At 39.2% G+C, this 25615-nt stretch overlaps 1 protein-coding gene across 4 annotated transcripts in view; it reads left to right on the top strand.

The window, feature by feature from the left end:
* The window catches only part of LOC108701477 (1-phosphatidylinositol 3-phosphate 5-kinase), a 124893-nt gene that overhangs the window by 89728 nt on the left and 9550 nt on the right, over window positions 1-25615 (top strand). For all 4 annotated transcript variants that reach the window (XM_018236208.2, XM_018236209.2, XM_018236210.2 and 1 more), the window contains 10 exons: window positions 2843-2963; window positions 3314-3409; window positions 3695-3778; window positions 4831-4925; window positions 8083-8247; window positions 11926-11985; window positions 13448-13624; window positions 15645-15748; window positions 17080-17208; window positions 25227-25488. In XM_018236208.2, coding sequence (XP_018091697.1) covers window positions 2843-2963; window positions 3314-3409; window positions 3695-3778; window positions 4831-4925; window positions 8083-8247; window positions 11926-11985; window positions 13448-13624; window positions 15645-15748; window positions 17080-17208; window positions 25227-25488 — 1293 coding nt within the window. The remainder of the gene's footprint in view (window positions 1-2842; window positions 2964-3313; window positions 3410-3694; window positions 3779-4830; window positions 4926-8082; window positions 8248-11925; window positions 11986-13447; window positions 13625-15644; window positions 15749-17079; window positions 17209-25226; window positions 25489-25615) is intronic.

The raw sequence follows: 25615 nt of genomic DNA on the forward strand, positions 1-25615 counted from the left end.
TGCTGCTTTAAATTTACAATTTTTTTTATCTTTTAGCAACATTCTGTTGGGCACTTTTAATACAACATATTAATCACATTTTAAACACACTAGCTGGATTAATGCATGACTTATTTATTAACCTTCCTGCTGTCATGAATATAGTCTTTAAGTGCTATCATGCAACGTGTCCTATTGATCTGTACACATGTTGTTTATAGATTATTTTAAAGCCACTTTATCTGAGGATAACTATGGATACATATTTGAAAGAAGTAAAAATGCCAGGAAATAATAGCGTTTAGAAGTACTGCTATTTAATGTATATACAGGGCTGCCATCGGGGGGGGGGGACTAGGGGGGCAGTTGTGCCGTGCCCGGTGATTTTTGGGTCTTAAGGGGGCCCGGCCGATGTACTCACTCTGTAGCCGGGCCCTCACTGCTGTCAGGAAGCTGTAGAATCAGGTGGGAGGGCGGAGCTTCTTTTATTCCTCTCCCCAGCTTCTAAACTATTGGTAGTTTTCCAGTAGAGCCGCATGATGATTGGATCAGCTGGGAGGGAAGGTCAAATTTCAGGCTCCAGCCTATCCAATCCCTGTGTAGATCTACCAGGACTTAAGAGAAACACGGTAGAAGAGAAACTGGGGAGGAACATGCAGGCACTACAGCTCCACCCACCCTACCCGATTCTGCAGCTCATTGACAGCAGTGGGGGGGAACTTTCCTGCTGAATGAAAAACAAACAGAAAAAAATGGGACACAGGAAACCAAAGAAGCTGAAGAAGAAACAAAGGTAAGTTCCACTGAGCACCAATGTTTTTGTTTTTTGTAGTTTATTGAACCCCTGGCCACCAATGATTTTTTTTATTATATTCTATGGGGCCCCTGACCACCAATGTTTTTGTAAAAACTTTTATGGGGGCCCTGTCATAACTGTTTTTTTAATTTATAAGGGGGCCCTGACCACTAATCATTTTTTTAACTTATAGGGGGGGCCCTGGCCACTAATGATTTTTTTTTTGGGGTGGGGCTTGGGGGCAGGGTCTGGGGTGGGCGGGGGACCAGGGGGCCCAGAAATTTTGCCGTATGGGGCCTCATGATTTCTGATGGCAGCCCTCTGTATATATATTTTTTATTAGCATGTAGTCATTCCAGCAAGACTGTTGGCCTTTCTAATAGGTAAAATATATGGTGTTTTCTTATTTACACTCTTTCATGCAATTGCCTTTAAAATAATAATAAAAAAAAAGTTAATTGTTAAATACATATATGAGTAGGTTGCCATGCTTTATTACCTGCGGTGATAAGGGCCAGTCACACCAAAAAATGATTAATTATTACAATCCCAATTTTTTTGGCAGTATAATTGCTGTAATATTTTATCTAAAGAAAATCCCACTGTAGGCAATGGATCATTGTTGAATTTGTATCCATGTCCTGCTCCCTCAAGTCCTAAAGATAGTGCTATTTTTTTTTAACTTTTTTTTTACTTTTACGTTAAAGGAACACCAAGTTTAAAGTTTGTATACCCTTACCCAGCACCGACAAATAAAGTATATCTTTGCAACAATTGACCTGTCTTGACAGCTTTAGATTCTTGTGTATTCTACGCCACTTATCTGTTATCTGCTCTGTGTGTGTATGCGCCCTATAGCCCTATAGCCCATTTTCAGCTTAATGGCTGCCCCCATTATAGAAGCTTATTTATATATATATATATATATATATATACTGTAGTAGTATTTCTAAAGCAAACACCGGTGCACTGAAATTGACATTTAAATTTATACAGAAGCTTTTCATTTTTGGTAATACTGGTCTTGCCAAAAATGTTGCAGTATTTCTAGAATGCATTTTAAAGCTTGTGCTTAGGGGGTGATTTAGGGAAAGTTTAGAATTTGCCTTCATTTTCTTTTGCATGTCAAGGAGCATTTTCTAGTTTTTACATTTCTGGGTATTTGTCATTTGTTGCTTGAATTTTCTAAAGGGTTGATGAGCATAGAATTAGGGTTACATTGACGTTAGTGGTAAAGCAAATAGAGAATTTTCAAGTGGGATATTAGTAAGATTTTTTATAGAAACACGATATGATGCACCCCTTGGTTTGTTAGGATCTAAATCTTAGGATTTAACTCATGATTTTTGTAGTCGGCATTACACCAGTGTATTATCAGGCTTTGCTGAATCTTCCCTTTAGTCGGTATTATCATTTGCTAATGCCTGGCGCAAGTGATGTATGACACAAGGAGGCTTGAATTAGTGGGCAGCATGCCACCCACAGAATATATTTATAGAAATAAAGGAGCGGCATGGACTGACTGAGATATTCAAATTGCTGTCAAGTCTCCTATTCAGAGAAGAGAGCATATACAAGGGCATATGCAAGGGGCACCTGAGCACAAGATAGTTATGTACTTAAGGCCTGTTGTAGGCATGGATTGAGTGTACAGCTCTAGATGTCCTTGCATCTAAGGGCACTCCTGCTTGTGTCTTGTGAATGAGTAAGTAAGAGTCAAGAAAAACCCATATGCCTCATCTTAAATAACTTGTGGACACCAGCATGCCATTCACTGTCAGGTAAAACTCTTTCTGATTTGCACCTATTTTTTGCCCTTTGCACCACTTATTACTGTTTTAGTAATTTTATTTTCATTTCCTGGTACAGTATTATCAATCCATTAACACATTTTAAAGACAGCAACTGCACTTATTACATATAAATGAATGTTGCAAGAACCATTGGTGATGAATTAAGAGACACATCAAATTGCAAAGAATGCATTGTTACACTGGAAATGTGGATTTGGATATATCTACAGTTGTAAATTGCACTCCAGTTCTCAGTGTTCTCATTTTCATTTAGATGTGTTTGATGGTCATTTATTGGGATCTACAGACAGCCAGGTCAAGGAGAAATCCACCATGAAAACGATATTTGCAAATCTGCTCCCAGGAAACAGCTACAATCCCATTCTTCCCCCTTTGTAAGTACTGTCGTCCACCCAAAATATTATTATTGAAATCCAAATTTCTTTTGCAGTATAATTGCGATATTTATATCTCATGTCTAAAGAAACTCCCTCCTGACTCATTGTTTGCAATGAAGCAATGTAGATTGGTACAATTTTGGCGGGGAAAATGTGTTGGTTTGCTTTCAAAAACACTGACCTGCTTTTGTTAGTAACCCTTATAATGTCTGTGAAAATACTGAGCTTGGCCCTGCGATGATTTATATTCATTGGGGCTCAATTGTTATAAACCTGTGAATTATCTCTTCTGTTTAAAATAATTTTTGAATTCCACTTTCTTTTTCTTTGTTCTTTTTTGTTATTAGTGATACAGATAAGCACTACCTGATGTATGAACATGAACGTGTGCCCATTGCTGTATGCGAGAAAGAGCCCAGTTCCATCATAGCATTTGCTCTCAGGTACTCTCTGTTTTTTTTTTTTTGTTTTTTTTAAAGCCAACTGCAAACCAGTTGCTTGGATTAACACAGTGCTTATATCTATTATACATTTTAAAGAATGTGACCTTTAATGTATGTCTGTTACAAGATACAATCCACTACACATGATTTTTGGGGGGATTTGCTGTGAATTTTCTTAATTCATTTAAAAGGCATGTGCATGTTAATATAATAAATCTATTTATCTCAAGCTTAGAATTAAATTTTTTAATTTTATTTTTTTAATTATTTTTTTTTTAAATTCAGCTGTAAAGAATACAGAAATGCTTTGGACGAGTTATCGAAAACAGCATCAAAGAACTGTTCAGAAGAATGTGCTTTACCCATTAAGTATGTATAGCAGATTTTCCCTCTTATCCTTCATAATTCAGAGCTTTCTGCATGACGGGGTGTCAGATAAGGGATCCCACACCTGTACAGCCTTGTTAAGAATAGATTTGGTCGGATATGTCCGATATCTTGCCCCATGTGGAACAAATAGAGGTGTTTTACCTCTCTGAGATCAGGTTATAACCTACTCTTACATGTATTCTTGCTGATAAGATTCCCCTTTGGCTTAAATGATACAACAGATGAAGCTTTATAGAGAAGCGTAATTTTGCCTCTGGAATTCTACTGTGGGATCATTCTACTGCTGCCATCATAGGTTCATTGACTCCAGCCATCACCACAGCAAAACAGGCTGGATATAACTTAATACAGGCACAAAAGGACCATTTTAATGAGCCCTCTGCAGAGTATTTGCAAATCTATTAAAATATAAGACAGCTTAGATAGAATCAACTTTCATCACTAGGAAGGTCCTACTCTATTGCTCCCAACACATATTGGCTCCTTAACTAGTACTCTGCATTTGATTGCAGTAGCATTTGTCAAAATCTATGGACATCTTTATAACTTATTTGCAGGTCCACCTGCATCGCTTCCCTAGACAGTAATCCTATTGGTACATCATCCTTATATGAGTATATTTGGTTAAATATGTCAACAATTAAGGAGAAGTATGACCATTCTATTCAGGCCTCACCCTCTAATTACGACATCAGGCTTGGAAGGAAACGGATAGATATGGCGGCTCATGAATTGGGCACTACCTTCCTCATTTGCTAAGGTCCTAATAGTTGTCATACTTTAACAAGGCAAACATGGGATCCAAGATGGTCACTCTTTGGCCTCAGCAAAGCTTGATTCCATGGAGGTGCTAAAACAGTTCTGAATGGGAGAATATTTTTCATGAAAAGGTTATTTTTATAAGAAAATCTTTTGGGTTTTTTTTTACATATGGGCTATACATTTATATAGAGAGCTGCATTGTTCAAGGGTATAATTTCCCTTAAGATATATATTTTCTAGATTGACGACTTTATTTTTTATGTTTGCAGCATGGTTGACAGTAGACCAAAAACCAGCAGCCCTTCAAGAGCATCAGAAGCCGTCTCTGTGCAGTCCAACCGTCCTACAGAACCAGAAACTCAGAGTAAGTCTGATGTAGCCCTGGGAATATGAATACAGGCAGTCCCCAGGTTACGTATGAGATAGGGTCTGTAGGTTCGTTCTTAAGTTGAATTTGTATTGTAAGTTGAAACATATACTTTTACTTATAAAATGCAACTTAGACAGTATTTAACATAGTATTTATTTTTTTAATATATATTTTTACCTTTCTGTGCTCTGCAGTAGACAACACACACCAGAGGGGATTGGGCCAGGTGGTTTATTAAATCTAAATGCTCATAAAAGTCAAGCAAACCATACTATGTTACTGTAATAGCCCCTGTCTGTAAGTGTGAATTGTAAGTAAGATTTGCATGGATTTTAATGTAACATATGTATAATAAACAAAAGCATATTGAACATCACTTTCTACATGTACAACATCAGCTCCGCACTGTTTGATTTCCTATGCCTTGGGAAAACAAGCTGTTATTTTACCAGTGGTCAGATTATTTGAAAACAAATGTCCTAACAGTAGGTCTTGAGCACGCTGGGCGCAATACAGATTTCTAGGAAGTGGCCCAATTGCCTTAAATGAATTGTGTTCAATATCTTGGGAATTGAAATATATGTCAATATTTTGCTATAAAGGTTTTATAGTGGAACAGCTAAAATCCTCTCGAGATATTATGATTTGTGGAAGAGCTGCTGCACATTAATGAAGGAATTCAAACTGTGTGTATAGAAAAAAATATAAATTATATCCTGTGCTCCAGTTTTTTCTATTTTTCTATAATCTATAACAGGTGAGATGCTATTATTATGTACAATCTATAGAGTCCCGAAAAAGCTACTAATATAACAAGAAAAGGAGTCCCTGCGTTCTGTTTTTATGCGTTCATCCGCACGGGAGCGCAGGAGTAGACACATTCAGTTTTTTTCAATGGGGCTGTACTCACACAGGCGCATGTAGGAACACAGGAAAAATGCAGCATGTTGCGTCTCAGCCTGCTTTGGTGCCTACATGCGCCTGTGTGAGTACAGCCCCATTGAAAAAAAACTGAATGCGTCTACTCCTGTGCTCCCCCTGCGGCTGAACACATAAAAACGGAACGCAGGGGAGCTCAGCTTCAAATGCTCGCCTGTAAGAGCCCTAAGGGTGTTGTATAGATTAGGGAGAAAAGTAAAAATTATGGCTCTAACTTTACTATTTAAAGCTAAAATAAAAGAACTTTCAGTCACTCTGAAAGGGGGCTATCTATTACATATCAGAAGCTGAACTGTAAATTTGAAGGGGCCACACTTTCATTTCCTGCATATTGTTTTTCTTCATAAGAATGGGGTTGGCTGTAAGATTATACACCCTTATAAAATCACAGAACAGCATGTGCAGTAATATGTTCCACATATGTATGTAAAACATGCTGTTCCTGATAAATTCACAACTGTTCTACTGTATACATTTTGCTCTCTTTATTCCTGACTGAATTATATACACATTAGTATAGTTACTTTCAACATGAGAGTTCCTGCCTGTGCCAGCACTATGATTTAATGAATCTGTCCTGCACAGCATAATCTGGGGGCATCACAAGAATTGTCCTTGTTGCAACAGATGTAATTGTGTAACCAGTTAATGGAGAACTAAATCTGAACAAAAAAGGGATAGAAATGGTGTTTTTGTGGTTCTGTACCAGCCCAAGGCAACCACAGCCTTTTAGGCTACGATCAGAGCAGAGCGAGAAGCAGCCTGACCACTCACCTCTGCTCTGTGATGGTTGTTTACCTGCAGGCATTGTGTTGGCCCAGGGTGCAGACACACAGAGCTGAACTTGGTTTGAAAATGCAAGAGAGTGAATTTTCACAATAAAATCTGCTCCATGTACCTGCACCCAGGCCAGCACCATGCCTGCAGGTAAACAACCATCACAGAGTGTAGGTGAATGATCAGCCTGGCCTGATTGTAGCCTTAGCAGTGAAGATGTATGTCCCCAGTAGCTCCAGTCGTCTTTTCTGTTGATTCACTGCCTGTGCTCTGTGCTGCTGTCACTTAACTAAATTTAGGCACAACACACACTATACTGTATATGTATATTAAAGTCACAATACTGATTAGTAATTTATTCATATTAGCAATACAGCCAAAGCAATTTACATCAAAATGTAATAATCAGCCCTGTAGCATTAGTTTCTATGACAGATAACCTTCTTTTTCTACTTGATAATTTGCAACGACCCCTAATCTTAGCTTCTCAACAGCTGATCCTGCATTGTGTCACTGACACCCCTAATAATAACTGAAAGGCCTGAATCATTACTTTAATAAAAATGATTGATGTTTAGCCAGGTTCCTTATGTTCAGTGTATGATATACACCATTTCTAGCCCTATTTGTTTTGTCGGTATTAGGTACTTGTAAGTAATTGGTGTTTGGTACGCAGTACGCACTTGGACAGTGTTTTGCACCCAGCACCGGCCATACAATTGTAAGTGGACCTAAAAATGTTTTCTATCACTAAGCCTTGGAGGCCTATTTATCAAAAGTCAAGGTTTTTGAAGCTACGATTTAACTCACAAACTTTAAAACTAAGAATGTCATGGAATTTATTAAACGATCCGAATAAAAAAAATGAATGGTAAATAATGTGCTAAATACAAATACCTCGAGTTTTTTGGACAATCCCTAGCAAAAAAAAAATCTGAAAGTCCAAATTAATTTAAAATGTTTCAAAGGGATCAGCACAGTTGATTTGTGGAAAAATGTTTTAATTGTTAGCCCCTAGTGTGGGGATTTATGAACCTTCTGTAAATATAAAATCTCTTTTCCAGTGTGGAAGCATGATAACTTGCATGATAATGTATTTATTTTAACACATAACTCATTCATTTCCTGGGGCTTCCTGATTTGGTGTGGGGGGGGTAGTCCGTTTTTTTTTACCTAATAGAACATTCTGACACATTGATCTGCTGTAATAAATATGTCAATACACTTAAAGCCTTTCTTGATTGTCGCGAAAATGGATTAATAAATGTGAAATTTGAACTGCTGGGATTTAAAAGAAAAAGACTCCCTCTTCGTTTCGTATGAAAATACTAGAATGGAAAGTGTTTAATGTGTATGTTGCTACATGCATGGTTGTAAGCTGTTCAAAAACACAATTTAAAAGACAATCCTCCATGTATGTTTTGATTAATTTTAGGCAAAAAACCTTCAGGGGTCCTCTCCTTTTTCCGTGGTACTGGAGGGAAAAGCCCAGACTTGTCTGCACAGAGGAAAGAAACATTACGTGGAGCTGACAGTGCTTATTATCAAGTAGGCCAGACTGGCAGAGAGGGTGCAGAAAACCAAGCAACAGAACCACAAGGTATTGTATCAAAAACATGCCGGCACCTAATCTGTCTTATTTAATTTTTATTTGCTAATTGATTCAGAATGCAAAGCTCTTCTGACCAATAGCTGCCCTTCTGTAATGGGGCTTTTGTTGAACTATGTGCCACTTGTATAACAGCAGCTGCAGATAAAAATACTGAAATAGTTAACTTGGCCAGACCAGGTGTACAGTGCTTCAGTTTATTTCTTAATTGGCCTGCTGAAATTTGGCCTCTTCAGTTGTTATAAGTAGCTTCAAACCAGATGCTTTTCTTATTTCTATGGAGTTTGCAGCTAAATTCATTTCCAATGAGCTGTTTAGCATTTGGGCAGGGACCTAATTCCAACTGTGTATTGAATGCTCTCGCTTTTAAGTATTGTTTCTAGCTGTCACATTTATAATTATTATTTTATTATTATTAACATGTATTTATATAGCGCCAACATATTGCGTAGCACTGTAAAGTCAATTTATTATACAATTTATTATACAACTACATCACATGAATTACATACAAAGAACATATGGAGTAACAAACATCACAATCAATACAGGTACAAAAAGGTGAGGAAGACCCTATGCAAAAGAGCATACACTCTAAAGGGAAGGGAGTAATACACAAGGTGTGGGAGTGGCCAAGATCGAATTAAGTGGGTGAGAAATGTGGTTTTGTATGTGGTGTTGCGTTCGGTAGTTAAGCAGAGTGAGGGTAGGCTTCTCGAAAGAAGTGCATTTTCAGAGATTTCTTGAAAGCAGAAAGGTTGGGAGAAAGTTGGACAGACCGTGGGAGAGCGTTCCAGAGGAGGGGTGCAGCCCTTGCAAAGTCTTGAATGCGAGTATGTGAGGAGGTAATGAGAGAAGAGTTGAGTAGCAGGTCAGTAGAGGAGTGTAGTAAGCGATTGGGTGAGTATAAAGAGATGAGTTCAGAGATGTAGGGTGGGGCAGAGTTATGAAGTTATAATAATTTGACCCCTCTTTGTGTTTATGCACTGCATGCATTTTTGGTACCTCAATATATAAATAAATACAGTACAACTATATGTACTTTTAGTCACACAATAGAATCTCTCCCCCAGTATGGATCAATAAATGTTCTCTATGACAGATATAAAAGCACACTGATAAACTATACAGGTATGGGGCCAGAATACTGGGGACCTCGGGTTTTCTGGTTAACAAATCTTTTTGTAATTTGGCTCTTCATACAATAAGTCTACTAGAAATGTATTCAAACATTAAATAACCCAATAGGATTGTTTTGGCTCCATTAAAGGAGAACTAAAACCTAACTAAAGAAGTAGGCTAGAAATGTTGTACATTATGTTTTGAACTTGTGTAACAGCCAAAGGCAATCACAACCCAGTAGCAGTAAAAATATGTGATTCCAAAGATGCCCCAGTAGCTCCCCATCTTCATGCTGATTCACTACACATGCTCTGTGCTGCTGTCAGTTAGTGAGCTTAGGGACCCACTCACAATATACAGTACACTTAGAACAAAAATAATAATCAGCCTTGTAGAATCATCTTATATTACAGTCCAACCTCATTTTCTGCTTGTAAATTTGCAACGACCCTTAAGCTTAGCTTCTCAACAGCTGCTCAGAGCCCACTGAGCATGTGAGTGTCGCAGACACTTTCCAAGATGGTGACCCCCCTGTGACAAGTTTGAAGTCCTGGATCATTGCTGCTATTGAGATGCTGAAACTTCCGGCTGGTGCAATAAATTCAGTATATAAAATATGGCATTTTTAACCATATTCATTTTTTAGGGTTTAGTTCTCCTTTAAGGATTAATTATGATTTGTTTGTATCAAGTAGACGCTACTGTTTTATTACAAAGAAAAGGACATTTTTGAAAATGTGATTACTTGGAAACCGCCTTTGTGTAACTTGGAGCTTTCTGGATAATGGGTTTCTGGATAATGGATCCCATACCTGTATTTGTATACTAAATTTAACATGAAGCCTATAAAGGCAAAAGTTTGATATATCTTTTACTTAAAATGCCACAAAATTTTCAGCACTGAAGTGCGAGCAGCCTTTTGCTCTTTACCAGACAGACCATTATTCATACCATGCATAACAACTGACGTATAGTTCATTGCAGGCTTTGCTCTTTTCTCCTTTGTTATGTTGCAGTAGTATAGAAATGTTCTATCTGCTTGTATTCGATTTGGAAAATCAATTTGGCTTTGATAGATTGTTCTTGCTCCCATGCCTACGTTTTGATTAATGATACTAGTAATTACTCTGGAGTAAGCGCTCCTGTTGGTCAGACCAAGAATAAGTGCTGTGCTTTGCATAAAAAACACAAATTCCTCTAGCCATTTCAGGCCATTTAGGCCATTTCAGACTGCTTTGCTTTCTAAAACTTTCCAGTGAAACAATAGGCTATTTAACTGCACATTGAAAAGAGAGAAAAAGAAAGCTAACCTTAAAGAGTGCACCTCTGATGATTCAAAGAACAAATTAAAACTTAACTTTTACTAATAATTTACATAAAAACCGTAAGTGCAGGAAACCATTAAAATAATTGTTAAGATGAGGGGAATAAATGGACTGCAATTAAGTTACGCGATATAAACAGGCCATGAAGCAGAAATTAGACCAATCAATTAGGTCTGTGATGGAGCTTTAGGATAACCAGGGGGTAGGAATAGGGGTCATTAACCAGTTACCTAGAAAATAGTGGGTATCAAGCCCAATCCTCGCTGGTTTACTTCCTCAATTCAACATCCACCCTTTCACCCTCAGTTTAACCCTCCCAGTTGAATGGAAAGAGAAACGAGTGAGTAAAGTGCCAATAAAACACGTGTGTACACCAATAAGGGTCACAGACCCACACACACAGTCCACCTGCGGCACACTTCCCAGCCGCCGGTATTTGTCACCCCTTCACCCTCAAACAAGCCCTCCCAATTCCATAAGGGAGACGACAGAGTTGGGTGGCATCAAAGGTTGACCCACTGTATGTTTAAACTGGACACGTTGTGGTACACGTAAATACTCACAAGTTCTACCCCAGAAAGGCTCCGTTGATCGCCCTTCCCTTCACCAACAGAGCTTCCCTCCCGGTACCGCTGTAGAGCAAAGGCCTATAGCAAGCCGTATTGGTTTAGTCCCCCTGCCTAACTAGTCTAAAAAGCGCCTGACGCGCGTTTCACCCGCTAATAGCAGGCTATATCAAAAGCCCTTATTGGTGTGACCCTTAGTGGTGTACATACAAAACATGCTAACAAAACATGGACATAAGCAAATACATTTTTGATTAACTGTATTGCAATTTATTTTCACACAACATAGCAACAGGCTGTATGCCAGTATCATAGATTGAAGAATCAACCAGTATCACTTTAACAAATGCAGAAAATAAGTTTAAATATTAATTTAATAACAAGGCACAACCTTATGCAGATTGAACATGGGCACTTAAACACACGAGACACTGTGAAAACCTTATGACAGGTAGCATTAATGACATTATGATTGCCGTATTGTGTAGCAATGACATGCTTCCACGGAGCACCTGTAACTTTAAAAGTTAAACTTTTTTTTTTAAAATAGGAAACTGGGCCATTTTTGGCTGTTTGCTGACAAAAAGAAGGCTGAAAAGGGGGTGGTAAAATAGCAGTGTACATTGTTAAACCTGTATCTTCTATTCTTCCTTAAGATGAAATTGATGGAGTAGATAAGCAGAAGAAGCCGTTCGGCAATCCCCACGTGGAGCTACGTGAGTATGATTTTGTAACAGTTATTGAGCTTCAGAGAATTTTCAGAAACCTGGGAACATCAGGATGATGAATCACTTTTTTCATAGTCTTCGTTTGCATTAGCCTGGTTATATCAATTTTCCATGTATGAAAGTTTTACTAGCTCTGCTTCCAAAGGAATATTCTCAGATTTTTTTCCCTATTGCATTCTATAATCCCTGATGCTCAAAAATACCAATGTCCATAGAATCAGCAATCTTACATGTACTTAATCCATTTTATTACATGCATCCAGTACCCAAAGCACATTATAAAATGACAAGCGGCAAACCTAAGTATGTTACGTAGATGACACTGGCAATATGTGAACTTGGATTTAACATAGGCCCTGGCCCACAGCCTTCCACCCAAGGTCCAAAATAAATTACAGGTCTATGACCAACCCCTCGGTCTTTACCAGAATATCCAGATTATTTCTTTAGGCCTGGAACTGGGAGCGTAAATATATTATACTGTGAAAAGCAGCCAGTACTAGCACCCAAACAATATAATATATTGAGAATACGCAGTGGGCTCCGGCACCATAAGAACATCATAAAGCGAGAGCACAAGATACTGGCAACACAAGCATGTTGAATAGTGAAAGGCAATAGCCAAGTACATTACATTCTCAGAAAAAGTGGATACAGTCACCGCATACACATTAAATACGGTACAGCGGGAGGCAGCGAGTTCTGGTACACTAACAGTATACATAGTGAAAGTCACTGGGTACTGACACCTGAAACACACTTTGGGTACTGGCACTACAAGTACATTTTATAGTAAGAGACATTCGCACCACCCAAAATATAGTTTACCCTCCATCATATCCAGTGTCCTTATGGCTGTACCAGGGCTTGTTTTCAAAATGAGCTACAGCTTCAACATGTACTAGCTACATTTTAAAAAAAAAAAAAAAAAAAAAAGAATAATTCTTTCATTTTACATTCAAGACAAAATAAAAAAAAATTCAACATGATATTTTTACTTTAAATTCTAAATTCATTTTTATTGTGTGATTGTATTATGTTGAAAAAACATAGTTGAGGAAGTATGATGTATAATTTGCTGTTGGCACATCATTGTAATAAGACACTTTAAATGAGATATAGTGTGTGGGAAAACAAGATTATGCCAGTGCATAAAAATTAATAGAAGGAAAGTGCTTAAACAAAGTAGTGTTTTGGGTTGATTTATTGAAACATAGCATTTCCAAATCAGTGAAGGTGAAACTAATCTGATTAGCATCTCATGATGGGATTATGCTAATTCTACTGGTACTGCCAGTGGCTTCAGTCTCTGACATGGAAATGTTTTCAGTTGTCAGAATTTATACAACTGCATTGTTATGATGGGAGTTAAGTAATTATAACCTCATAGCAGCATAGCCTACTGCAGGTAGTTTGACTCCTTGATGATGTGTTTTTTTCACTCGTACAGAATTCTCAGATGCAAATGCTAAATTTTACTGCCGGATTTATTACGCTGGAGAATTTCACAGGATGCGCAAAGTCATTTTGGGAAGCAGTGAGGAAGATTTTATACGCTCCCTTGCACATTGTGTTCCATGGCAAGCTAGGGGTGGAAAGTCTGGAGCAGCTTTCTATGCAACAGAAGGTGAGACACACATGTGGTTTGCCCAGGAGCAGTAACCCATAGCAACCAATCAGCAGCTTTAATTCACCTGTTTAAAAGCTAACATCTTATTAGTTGCTATGGGTTACTGCTCCTGGACAAATTTGGTGCCTTTATTACATGTGGGGGGATTCTGTTTTAACCAGAGCATGTGCTATAAATTAGTAGAAATAATCTAATGGGGGTCATCTTCATTGGCACGGATCACTACTGTTAAAGGGTTGTGGGGGTCTTGAGCTAAAAACACTCCTAAAAAATAAAAATTCTAGCCTAATTCTTTGTGGGTCTCTAGTTCTTCATTAAAAGGAATATTAACATGTGAAATAGCCAAACATGCATCTACCATTTTATTTGATGATTTGGCTGCTAGAGAGAATTGTTTTATTTGAGTTTATGAATTCATATTTAGAGTCATGTATCTTCTTACAAAAGTAGAATTGCGCACAGTTCCTAGAAAAACTCCTAACGTGAAAGAACATAAAAGGGGTCATTAACAACCACAGCGAGCGAGTTTAAAGTGCAATTTTGAGCACCATGCTTTTTTTTTTTTTTTCCATAAGGCAGTGGTTTATGAAATTCCAGCAAATTCCAGCCAATCACAAGAATGCTTGCGCCTGACAACATTGCAGCCAGTGTGTCAAAATAAATTCAATTGAGCCAAATATTTTTAAAGTATGACACCAGGATGGTGCCATTTCAATTGTTCTGCGAGTGACACACACTACCTATACTTTAGGTGCACGTGCAATGAGACTATTGACGCAGGGAACCCTGGAACTGCCACCTGGTAGCGCCTGGGTACCTCTGCATTAGTGGGTGTGTTCAATTCAGAACATGAGGCTGAAAGGACTGAGTGGCGCTGAGCACAACTATACAGAGTTGCAAGCAAGGCTCTTTTTGACACTAACACCTTTAATAAATGGAATTTCATATGCAACTTACTATGGGAAAATTGACAAATCTATACTTGAGCTTGTAAATAAGCCTATCACTTGTCAGTTAACACAAACATTTGTGTCAGATTGACTGGCAGGGAAAATGTTTTAATTGAATTCACATTTTAATATGAAATATAATTGGCAGCGTGTTGGAACACGGTTGCAAAAGGAACTGCTTAGTAAAATGAAGATTAACGAACAAAGAAAATGGCAGGCAACAAACACTTTAAACCCTCACTGGCATGGGTAATCTTGTAGTATAACCTGTTTGGCACACTTAGAGGCACATTTATCAATGGTCGAATTTCAAATTCATTTAAGTTTTTTTTAAACTCCCCTAAACTCCTATACATTTAAAATTCAACCAATCGAAATGTATTAATGAAATCAATTTTTTTTTAAAGTCTGACGAATTAAAACGATCCGAAATCTAATTTGATCAAACTCGATTCGAGTTTTTTCACCGAAAAAAACTTGAATGTCAAGAAGACGGCAAAGATCTTCAAATTGATCCCTGGACTCTCCCATTGACTTAAACAGCAATTTGTCAGGTTTTAGGTGGCGAATAGTCTAATTCTAATTCTTAAAGGGCCAGAGTGTGATAAATCTCGAAAATCAAATTCGAATTTTTAAAAAAACTCTAATCGAATTTGGACAACTTCCTAGTCGAATTCTGACCATAAAAAAATGAGAAAATGAAAATTTTCAATTCAACCCTTGATAAATCTGCACCTTACTGTATCAAGCCACTGGAGCTGCTTTCATACTTTTTGAACATTTTAAATTCATTTTATGCAAAGGAATGTTTCTGTCTCTGTTCAATGACGTCAAACTGTTATAAGGGGGCATTTTCATTTAAATGGAGAAAGAATACATTTTCATTTACTGAACAGCTTCAGCGTTGTTGTTTTTTATTCAAATGCAGAAAGAGACATGCTTGTGAGCAACAAAGAAAATACAATTGGACTGTAATTATTACACTGTTAATTGTATCATTATTTAGTGGCAGCACATGTTTTTTATGTTTAATTTTCTCAAGCACTGACATTTAATCTTTTCTACAGATGACCGGTTTATTTTAAAACAGATGCCTCGACTGGAAGTGCAATCTTTCCTTGATTTTGCTCCACACTACTTCACGTACATTATAAATGCTGTTCAGATGAAGGTATGAGAAAGTGTGTTTTTTTATCTCTCCTGTTCCAAAACTTTTACAATTCTGATAAATCAGGTGGCATTGCAGGAATTAAATTGTAACTTTTAAATTAAGATTTTTAGATTCTACAAGAGTGGGAAAAGCTATCCAACCTCACTTGCTAGCAAAGTATTTCATCCCAAAGCTATTAGCATCTGATTAGCATTTAGGACAACAAAGGAAATAATCTTTAATGTTAAAGACAGTTCATAGTACCCGATGATAAGTGCCAAATATTGGATCAATCCTCTTCCACCCAAGAACTGTACCTTTATGAACTATGTACCTTTATGATCTCTGTTCGTTTGAGAGTATCAAATTTAGGTTTAGTATGGAAAAATATAGAAGAGAATATATGACCATATTTTGACTTATTGAGCAAAAAAAGAAAGATATTTCTTATTTGAGATTTAACTATTAGCTTTGAGATTCATTTTGGAAGTCATGGCATGGCTTTATTTGGTGTTTCTTTTTTTTTGTCTTGCCTTTTTGTTTGTAAAAAAATTAATTTATGTTACCTTATTGATACTAAGGGGGGTTATTTATCAAAGGTCGAGTTTGTGAGATTTTTTTTTATACCTCGAATAAACTCATAACTCAAATGTTTTCTAATTTATGCAAAGACTCGAATGCAAAAAACATGAATCTGTGAATTTGGGGTGAAAAACTCAAATTTATTGAGTTTTCAGTGAAAAAAACTCGAATCACTTGAATTAATCAAGCTTTCAAGCGAAACCCAACGAATAAAGGCTACAAACATCTTCAAATGATTCAAGGGACTTCTGCCATTGACTTCTACATGACCTCGACAGATTTTAGCTGGAGTATTTTCAGATTCAAGCTATTTATATAATAAATCTTTTTTTTTTTTTTTTTAACTGAAAATACTTTTTTACTGAAAACTACCCTAGAAAACTCGAATTTTTTGGAAAAAAACAACAACTCGACTTTTGATAAAGAACCCCATGAGAGTTTAATTTACTGTATTATTTTAATTCACTATGTTCTGCCATCGATTACTTGAACTCAACTTATACCTTATATTAATCTGGTGGTTTATTCTGATAAATGCCAATTAAAAATATTGAAAAGAGAAAAATATTGAAATAAGGGCAAAGTTCATGGCAAATAAATCACATTCCATTGCATGTTAACTGCCTTTTCTACAGTAGGGGTGTTAATGTCCCTTCCCTTTAAAGTTTTTAGACAATAGCAATGTATTGAACTAAAGTGTTTGCGTCCTACCATTAATTTATTTTTTGCACTGTACTGAACAGTTTTTTTATCTTTTAAATGCATTTTAGAGGCCTTCAGCCTTAGCTAAGATTCTGGGAGTGTACCGAATTGGTTACAAGAATTCTCAAAACAACTCTGAGAAAAAGTTGGATCTTCTGGTGATGGAAAATCTTTTCTATGGCAGAAAAATGGCTCAGGTAAGCAATGGTATTGCAAACGTTACAAAATGTCAAATTGTTTGTAGTTAAAGTTTATGTTTTGATGATGTCATCCAGGGCCGGAACTAGGGGTAGGCAGAAGAGGCAGCTGCCTAGGGCGCAGTGATAGGGGGGCGCTGCGGAGCTACCTCTAAAATTGTCCTCTGCCTACCTCTAGACAGCACTCCTCGGTCTTCCTTCCCTCCTGTGACCCTCTTCTTCATCGGTGTCCACTCCCTTACTCACCCCTCCCCTCTCTTCTCTCTGTCGGGTCAGCACCCGCCCTCCTCTGTCAGTCACGCTGGCAGGCTGACTTCCTCCTCTCAGTCCCTCCCTACTCTGTCAGTTACGCTGCCAGGCTCCTTCCCTGCTCTCACTTCCCTCCCTGCTCTATCAGTCGGGCCAGACGGCTCCCTCCTCTGTCAGTCGTGCGGCTCGTGCCGGTTCCCTCCCTGCTCTATCAGTCTGGCCGGCCGACTCCCTCCTCTACTGTAGCTCTCACCTCTCTTAGTCGCACCGGACACAAGCGCGTGCGTGGGGGGTTTATCAGGCCAGTTTGCCTAGGGCGTCTGGCTGGCCTGGCCTGGCCCTGATGTCATCAAACCTGTGTGCAGCTATAGAAGGGACATATTAATATATGAAATAACCCACCGAGGGGAAAAGGGGTTGACCGTTACACAGGAAAGTCTCGGGAACTATAACTGTGGACACCTTGCACCCAAGATGAATTCGAGATATAAGTAAACACTGTGCCAATGATTTATTTATTCACAGAGCTGAAACATTAATACTTTAAATACAATATAAAGTGCAAATTTGGTGCCATAAACGTGTTAGGATTCTTTTTTTAAATATCCAGTTTTCAAATAATTATAACTTTCAACGGCTATAAGCAAAGAAAAAAAAATGCTGGTGTAGAATAAAAAAAAAAAACCTTTCTTTCTCCTGCTTTGATGTGTACATGTTTTGTTATATTGGAACATGGGAGTTTTCAATCCTTACCAGGGTGTAATCCCAATTCAGCTCTTTTTATCCACATGCCTAATAAGTGGTCAGGTTTATAGTAATAACCATTTGCTTACAGGTACCTCTCTTACTGTAACTAAAGGTGGCCAAACTTTAGACCAATTTGGCAACTTATCTACCCGTGTATGGTGGCTTCCGATGGGTCTTCCCAATTGATACCTGGCCACGATATAGATCGGAAAGGTTTAATTTTTCCCGCGATTGACCCGTCGGAGCCCATTGCCCCTCATTGTAATCCGTTCGTTCAGCCCTAGGGATGAATGTTCGGATTACCCCGATATAGACCTGCCTTTGTTGGGCATATCGGGGAAAGTTCCACTCGTTTGGCGGATCTCTTTGTGTATGGCCAGCTTAACACAATTCCTGGAATACTTTCTGTTTCATCTGATAGCACCCAAGAGCATTCAAATATGTGTTTTATCACATTCTGTATGCATTCAGAATATATTAGAGAAATGCATATACACACAATGTACAATGTTTGTTGTGACGCATTAAGCATGCATATGAATAGATGTCCATGCAAAATCCTGAGTAGAAGGACCCTTAAGGCAAACTACTGCACTCATAATTCACAATCTGATGGACATTATACTGGAGTTCCATGGGTGGGTCAGCATGTATATGCACACGTTGCCTACTTAGACAAGGCTATATCTGCGGCTGCTGCTGTGCAAAGAAAAAGCCTTATAATCGTCACCTACATAGTTCTTTGTATGTTGAGCTAACCACTTTGGTTAATGTGCAATTCATATATAAGCTGTAAATTTATTGGTAAAATTATAAAGACACAAATATATTGTGGCCAATTGTAATATAGCCCATCAGTCTTTTCACCAACTGCTTTCTAACAAACATTCTGCGGTTAGGTAAACAGGCTTTGACAGCTGATATAAATGCATTTCCTGGAAAGCAGCATGTGGATTTGTCATTCAGCAGCACTATGCATATTCTTATCAGAGGCATCTACCAGAGTGGTGCCAAGTTTTATGCAAGTGTACAAGATTGAAGATCTGTTTATAGATACGTTTTTTTCGAGACAGCAAATTATAGACAAAAAAAAATCGAATGAGTTTCTTCCTGTGCAGTGATACTGATGAGATTTGTGGGATGAGCAATGTGAAATCGTTTTTATTAGCCTTAAAGAGGACCTGTCACCTTGAGACATGAGTAATATATATCTTTCCCTCCTTAGTTAAACCCTTTAGTCAACTGTTTTTGTCTATATTTGAAACGGATTAGAAAATATCCTACATGCAAAAAGTGTTTCATAGGTGCTGCCATCTTGAAACAGGACCCCTTTGTTTTCTGTGTGTGGGCTGAGCCAAACTACCAAATCTCATGCATGCTAAAGTCGTAGAGTATCTGTGATAGACATGCTCTGCACCACTCATGTTACACCAGGACTTGATATTCTATTAGGATTGTTTGAAACATCTTCTGTATTAGCACATTGTGTGGGCTACTACTAAATATCTCAAACCAAAACGTTAAAACCTACTAAGAATGTGTAGACCTTGGGGCTCATTTATAAACACTGGGCAAATCTGCAACTGTGCAATAACCAATTTGATTTCATTGTTCAACTTGCAGCTGCCTGTAAAAAGCCAGTCACTGATTGGTTGCTATGGGTTACTGCCCAAGTGCAAATTTGCCTTTAGCTTAAAGTCAACCCCAAAATAAAAATGTCCCTAATTAAAGAAAACATCATTCTAAGCAACTTTCCAACATATATTTATTGAAGATGTTCAGTGCTTTGAAAGTTATAGTATTTACTTAACTCCTGGTTGGTACTTTTTAAAAAAAAATTCAGATGGTGAATAAAGTTTTTCCCTACTGGTGTTTCTGTATGTATTAATCAATCTAGCCATTATATTGCATTGTAATTTTTCGTGTTTTAGCAGGATAGGTGTTCCCTCAGCAGTGTTACAGCTATGTGCTGCTCCGAGGTAGATTTTTGTGCTGCTGGGGGTTAAAAAAGTCAAAAATGCAGAGGGGAAGTGCAGCAATGCAAATTATTTATATGCTACTACCCAAAACACTGCTTTCCAGTACCCCTCAATGTCCTTTTATCCTTCTGTTCTGCAATGCCATGTTCAAAGTCCATATCTTTACAGAATTTCCTCATTTCTCCCTGCTCGTTCACCCACCGCATTCCACATTACTTACTGTAATATGTAGAGGGGAACTGAGCCTTCAACTTCTACTCTGTAACACTCCATTTGGAAGGGACAGTGAAGGGGATGTGAAGGGAGAGCTTTCAGCTCCTGTTCGCAAGGTTCATAAAGGGTTATGCGCAAAGAAAACCAAAGCTCTCAACTTTAGACATAACTTCTTCGGAAAGGCACATGGAGGGGGATGCAAGGGAAAGCCTTCACCATCCATCAGAAGAGACAGTGAGGGGGATGCAAAGGGAAAGTTTGCAGCTCCTATTCAGGAGGTCAGAGAAGGCTATGCGCAAATCAAAATGGAGCCATTCAACTTCAGAAGCGAAATCAAGCGATATGCGGGAGGAACAGTGCGGTGCTATCAGTCATATTAGAAACCTGTCACGGAGGTAGAGTAAAATTAGTGCTTGGCTGCAGGGCTGCCATCAGAAATCACGGGGCCCCGTACATCAAAATTTTCTGGGCCCCCTGGTCCTGCCCACTCCATCCCGCCCCCCCAAGCCCCACCCCCAGATCCTGCCTACACCATAGTAAAAAGGCTACACAGACATTTTGTTTTCAAAACTCATCAGTTAATAGGGCTTCTCAAGCATAATTCTATTTTAAAATCAGTCAGAGTCTTTAAAGGGCAAATTAATTTCATTATACAGAGAAAGCTCAATTTTACATGTCCTGATTTTAAGTTTTCCTTTTCCACGCCATTTTTTTGTGGTCCCACAATATATAACGCACTTCCATGATTTTCAATTTTCTTAGATTTTACACAATTTTTTTATGGTCCCTGACAGAGGGTACCTGATTGAAATAACCTGAGGTTGGCATGTTTTTTATTTCTACATTAGATGCCTGGGGGGAAGTAAGCAGTTTATTCATAATTGCTAAAACAATTTAAGTCTGAGTCCTAGAGTCATCACCTATCTTGTTAATATGAGAGGCCTAACACTGAGGTACTGGCCATTCTTATTATCTGGCCATTAAACGCTACACTGAAGGAATGACTGATGCCTCAGAGGCTGTTATGGCTTCCCTGTAAAAACTCTGTCCATTAACACTTGACATGCAAATAAAGGCCATAATAAAGGCCATGGTGACCTTGGGCATGACACTGACAGAGGCCAAAGTCTTAGGTTCAACAGTGCAGCAAAATGAAAGTTGTGGCCTGAAGTACCTACCTGTGGCACGCTTATTGTACAGACAGGGGCCACTGAAACACTGCATAGTCCCCTGCGTTAAGATCCACTCTCACTGTCCTACATACCTCCCAACATTTTGTAAATGAAAAGAGGGACAAAAAGTTGCGGCGCGCGTAGCGCGGGAAATTTTTTGTGGCCACGCCCATTTTGTGGCCACACCCCCTAATTACCATGTTCATCAATGCAATGCACTAATGACACTTACAAGCTGCTGGGGGGTATGCTATAGCAAGGCAGAATAATAAACAAAAGGCAGGAGATGCAGAGTAACTAGGACAGGGAGATTATTGTCATTTGCTTCCAAGGATGACTTTAGCCTTGCAGCAATTAACAGGGGGTATTATGGAAGGGTCCTACTCGGAGTCTAGTACACGATTCCTTGCACCAAGTCGCACCGTAGTGACAATAAAGTGATAGTCTAAAGCAGTGGGAAACCGCTGGGCCAGTTAATTAAAGGCACATTCAACTGTAACAATTAAGCCAAAGTCCACACATACAGACACACCAGGGGCGGAACTACCGGGGGAGCAGGGGGTGCGAGCGGGCCAGGGCCCGCACCCCCTCAGGGCCCCCCGGCAGTCCGCGCGCCGCATGTTCCCCGGCCAGTTCTGGGTGTACGGAGGGGGGCCCGGCTGCGCGTCCTGCGCCAGGGCCCGCCCCCCTCTAGTTCCGTTTCTGAGACACACACAGTGACACACATACAGACAGACACAGTGACACATATACAGACAGACACACACATACAGACAGACACAGTGACACATATACAGACAGACACACACATACAGACAGACACACAGTGACACACATACAGACAGACACACAGTGACACATATACAGACAGACACAGTGACACATATACAGACAGACACAGTGACACACATACAGACAGACACACACATACAGACAGACACAGTGACACATATACAGACAGACACAGTGACACATATACAGACAGACACAGTGACACACATACAGACAGACACACACATACAGACAGACACACAGTGACACACATACAGACAGACAGACACACACATACAGACAGACACACAGTGACACACATACAGACAGGCACACAGTGACACATATACAGACAGACACAGTGACACATATACAGACAGACACACACATACAGACAGACACAGTGACACATATACAGACAGACACAGTGACACATATACAGACAGACACACACATACAGACAGACACACAGTGACACACATACACACACACAGTGACACATATACAGACAGACAGACACACACATACAGACACACAGTGACACATATAGACACACACATAAAGACACACAGTGACACACATACAGACAGACAGACAGACACACACACACACAACTCACACACTCGATCTGTAACTGACACAGTAGAGTTTGCCTAAATCCACCCCTCCTCCAAGCCAAGCAGTTACTCACAGTGCACGCACAGTTCCAGCACACACGCACAGCATTCAACAGGCATTTCCCTCCGTGATGAACAGGGAGGGACAGTTGGGAGGTATGCACAGCCCCGGCTCTAGAAACACAACATGAAGTGCCAATACACCGGAGCCGGGACACATCTCCAGCAGCATGGAGCCTTGAGTGACACTGGCCGGACAGAAAGACTAAGCTCCCTACTTACCCATAAACATTTGCCGTCCGGTGCGTGGCAATTAAACAAGCGCTGTCCCCTAACACATGCCTTTCTTTAGGATTCCTTTCCGGGTAACTAACAGGCGTCATAGCTACGCCACACGGAATCCCTGCAGTGGAGGGTACCCATCATACCCCGCGCCCCGCCGCAACAAGCAAAACTTTATTTGTATAGATGGTTAGCACTCATCGCACAGTACCAACGAGCAGCAAAAATCTCACGAGATTTCAGCCAGCTACAGTTTTTCCCATGAGGCTTTGCGCCCGACTTTCAGAAAGTCGGGACTTTGGAGTCTCGTGCACAATTTTAAAACCCTGCCTTAATTACATTTATTTAGAAAAAGACGGAAATATGTAAGTTTTGTTAACTATTTAATAACAGTCCTACTGTCAACAAAAAAGTGACAGGTTTCCTTTAAAGCATAGTTTGCCCCACATTACTTAAAGACTCTGATACTTAAAACTCCAGGTGCAAAACATTCCAAATAATAGATTACACAAAAATTTGTGGGCATAAAACAGGGTCTCCATCAGGGGCCCGGTGACTAGAGGTGGCCATACACGGGCCGATAAAAGCTGCGACAGACTGTGTCGGCAGCTTATTGGCCCATGTATGGGGCCCCCCGACGGGCGTCCCTGATCGAGATCTGGCCGAAAGTCGGCCAGATCTCGATTGGATGGGACGAAAAATCCAGTCGGATTGCCGCCGCATCTATTCGTTGATGCCGCCCCGCAATCCAACCGCCCATTACAATTCGTTAGGATCCGATCGTTGGGCCCTAGGGCCCACGATTGGATCAGCCCGATATTGGCCACCTCAAGGTGGGCATATCAGGGAGATATCCGCTCGTTTGGTGGCATCGCCAAACGAGCAGATCTCTCCGTGTCTGGCCACCTTAAGAGCTGTTGAAGTAAAATTCTTGGTCATGAGATCAGCAGGGCTTGCACAGAGTTTGTGGATTAAGGGTAGGGTTTCAGCATTCAGCTTTTTGGCAAGACCCTCTCCTAAGGGGCCGAGATGAGCAACAACAACAGTCAAATGAAAGTGATAATCTTCCTGTCCATAAGTAGCTCACTGATAAAAGGCAAATGATATGTGATAATGTGTACACAGATTTTACGGTAGGATACTTTTTTTTTCTTTACTCTAAGTGGTCAATCAATACTTTTGCTGTTTCTTCTGAATGGCAAATCTACAGATTTATAGATCTACAGATCTACAGATTGCTTAGTCAACCTTACAGCCTGTCAACTGGGGATATATATACATTTTTTTTTTGATTCTGTCACTGTTCAGAATGTTATTGTCCCACGTCTAACATTGTAGAATTGAATTATATTTTTCTATACAGATAGAATGAACAAAATTCAAAGAAGCAAACTGGCAGTTGTGATATATCTTGACACTCGCCAAGGAACAACACCAAATAGCATAATAGAAAAAGGACATCAGGCCTCGGGCTGCTAGACGACATTTAAGTAAAGCTGACCATGCACACAAAGTTCTGCTTGTTTGGCAAGGTCATAGTAGGGGTCAATTTATAGAGCGAATAATGATAACATTTACATTAAAAACACATACAAAAGTGATATTTATGATTTAAGCTAAATTGGCTCTTTAGTAAACTGCTTGGAATGGTATGGAACAATTAGGTTTTGTTGGTGTGATTTGAAATCGTTCAAATCAAAAATAGAAAGGGACACTACACAGGGTCTTGTCTTATGGCCCATCTATAATTATGCTCATTAAATGAGACTTGTTGATGTATACAGGTTACCTGTATAGTAAGATTGAGCAGGCACTTCTAAGGACCAATCTTCCAGGCAGACTTTTTCCATTAAAAAGTATTTTATTTATTCCAGTGCACTAGGTTATCACCTAACGCGTTTTGTATCGATAGGCGATAGGATACTTAATCACAGGCTGTAGAGGTTGGATTGCTACAGTATGCTTAGGTTGATGTTATTCTTTTCTAGGTTTTTGACCTGAAGGGATCTTTAAGAAATCGAAATGTTAAAACAGACACCGGAAAGGAGAGCTGCGATGTGGTCTTGCTGGATGAAAACTTGTTGAAAATGGTGCGGGACAACCCATTGTATATAAGGTCGCACTGCAAATCTGTCCTGAGAGCTTCCATACACAGCGACTCTCACTTTCTGTCAAGCCACCTTATAATAGATTACTCTCTACTAGTGGGTCGTGACGACACAACTGATGAACTTGTGGTTGGAATTATTGGTGAGTCCCAGTTTAATTTTTTTTACATTTTTGTTTCATAAAAAAAAACAACAGCAAATGTGGCATTTTACTGCGATGTGCCCAAATCAAGTGTTTCTCGGTATCTTACTATTGATTATTTCAATAT

This window comes from Xenopus laevis, chromosome 9_10L (assembly GCF_017654675.1).
Source record: "Xenopus laevis strain J_2021 chromosome 9_10L, Xenopus_laevis_v10.1, whole genome shotgun sequence".
Lineage (NCBI taxonomy): Eukaryota > Metazoa > Chordata > Amphibia > Anura > Pipidae > Xenopus > Xenopus laevis.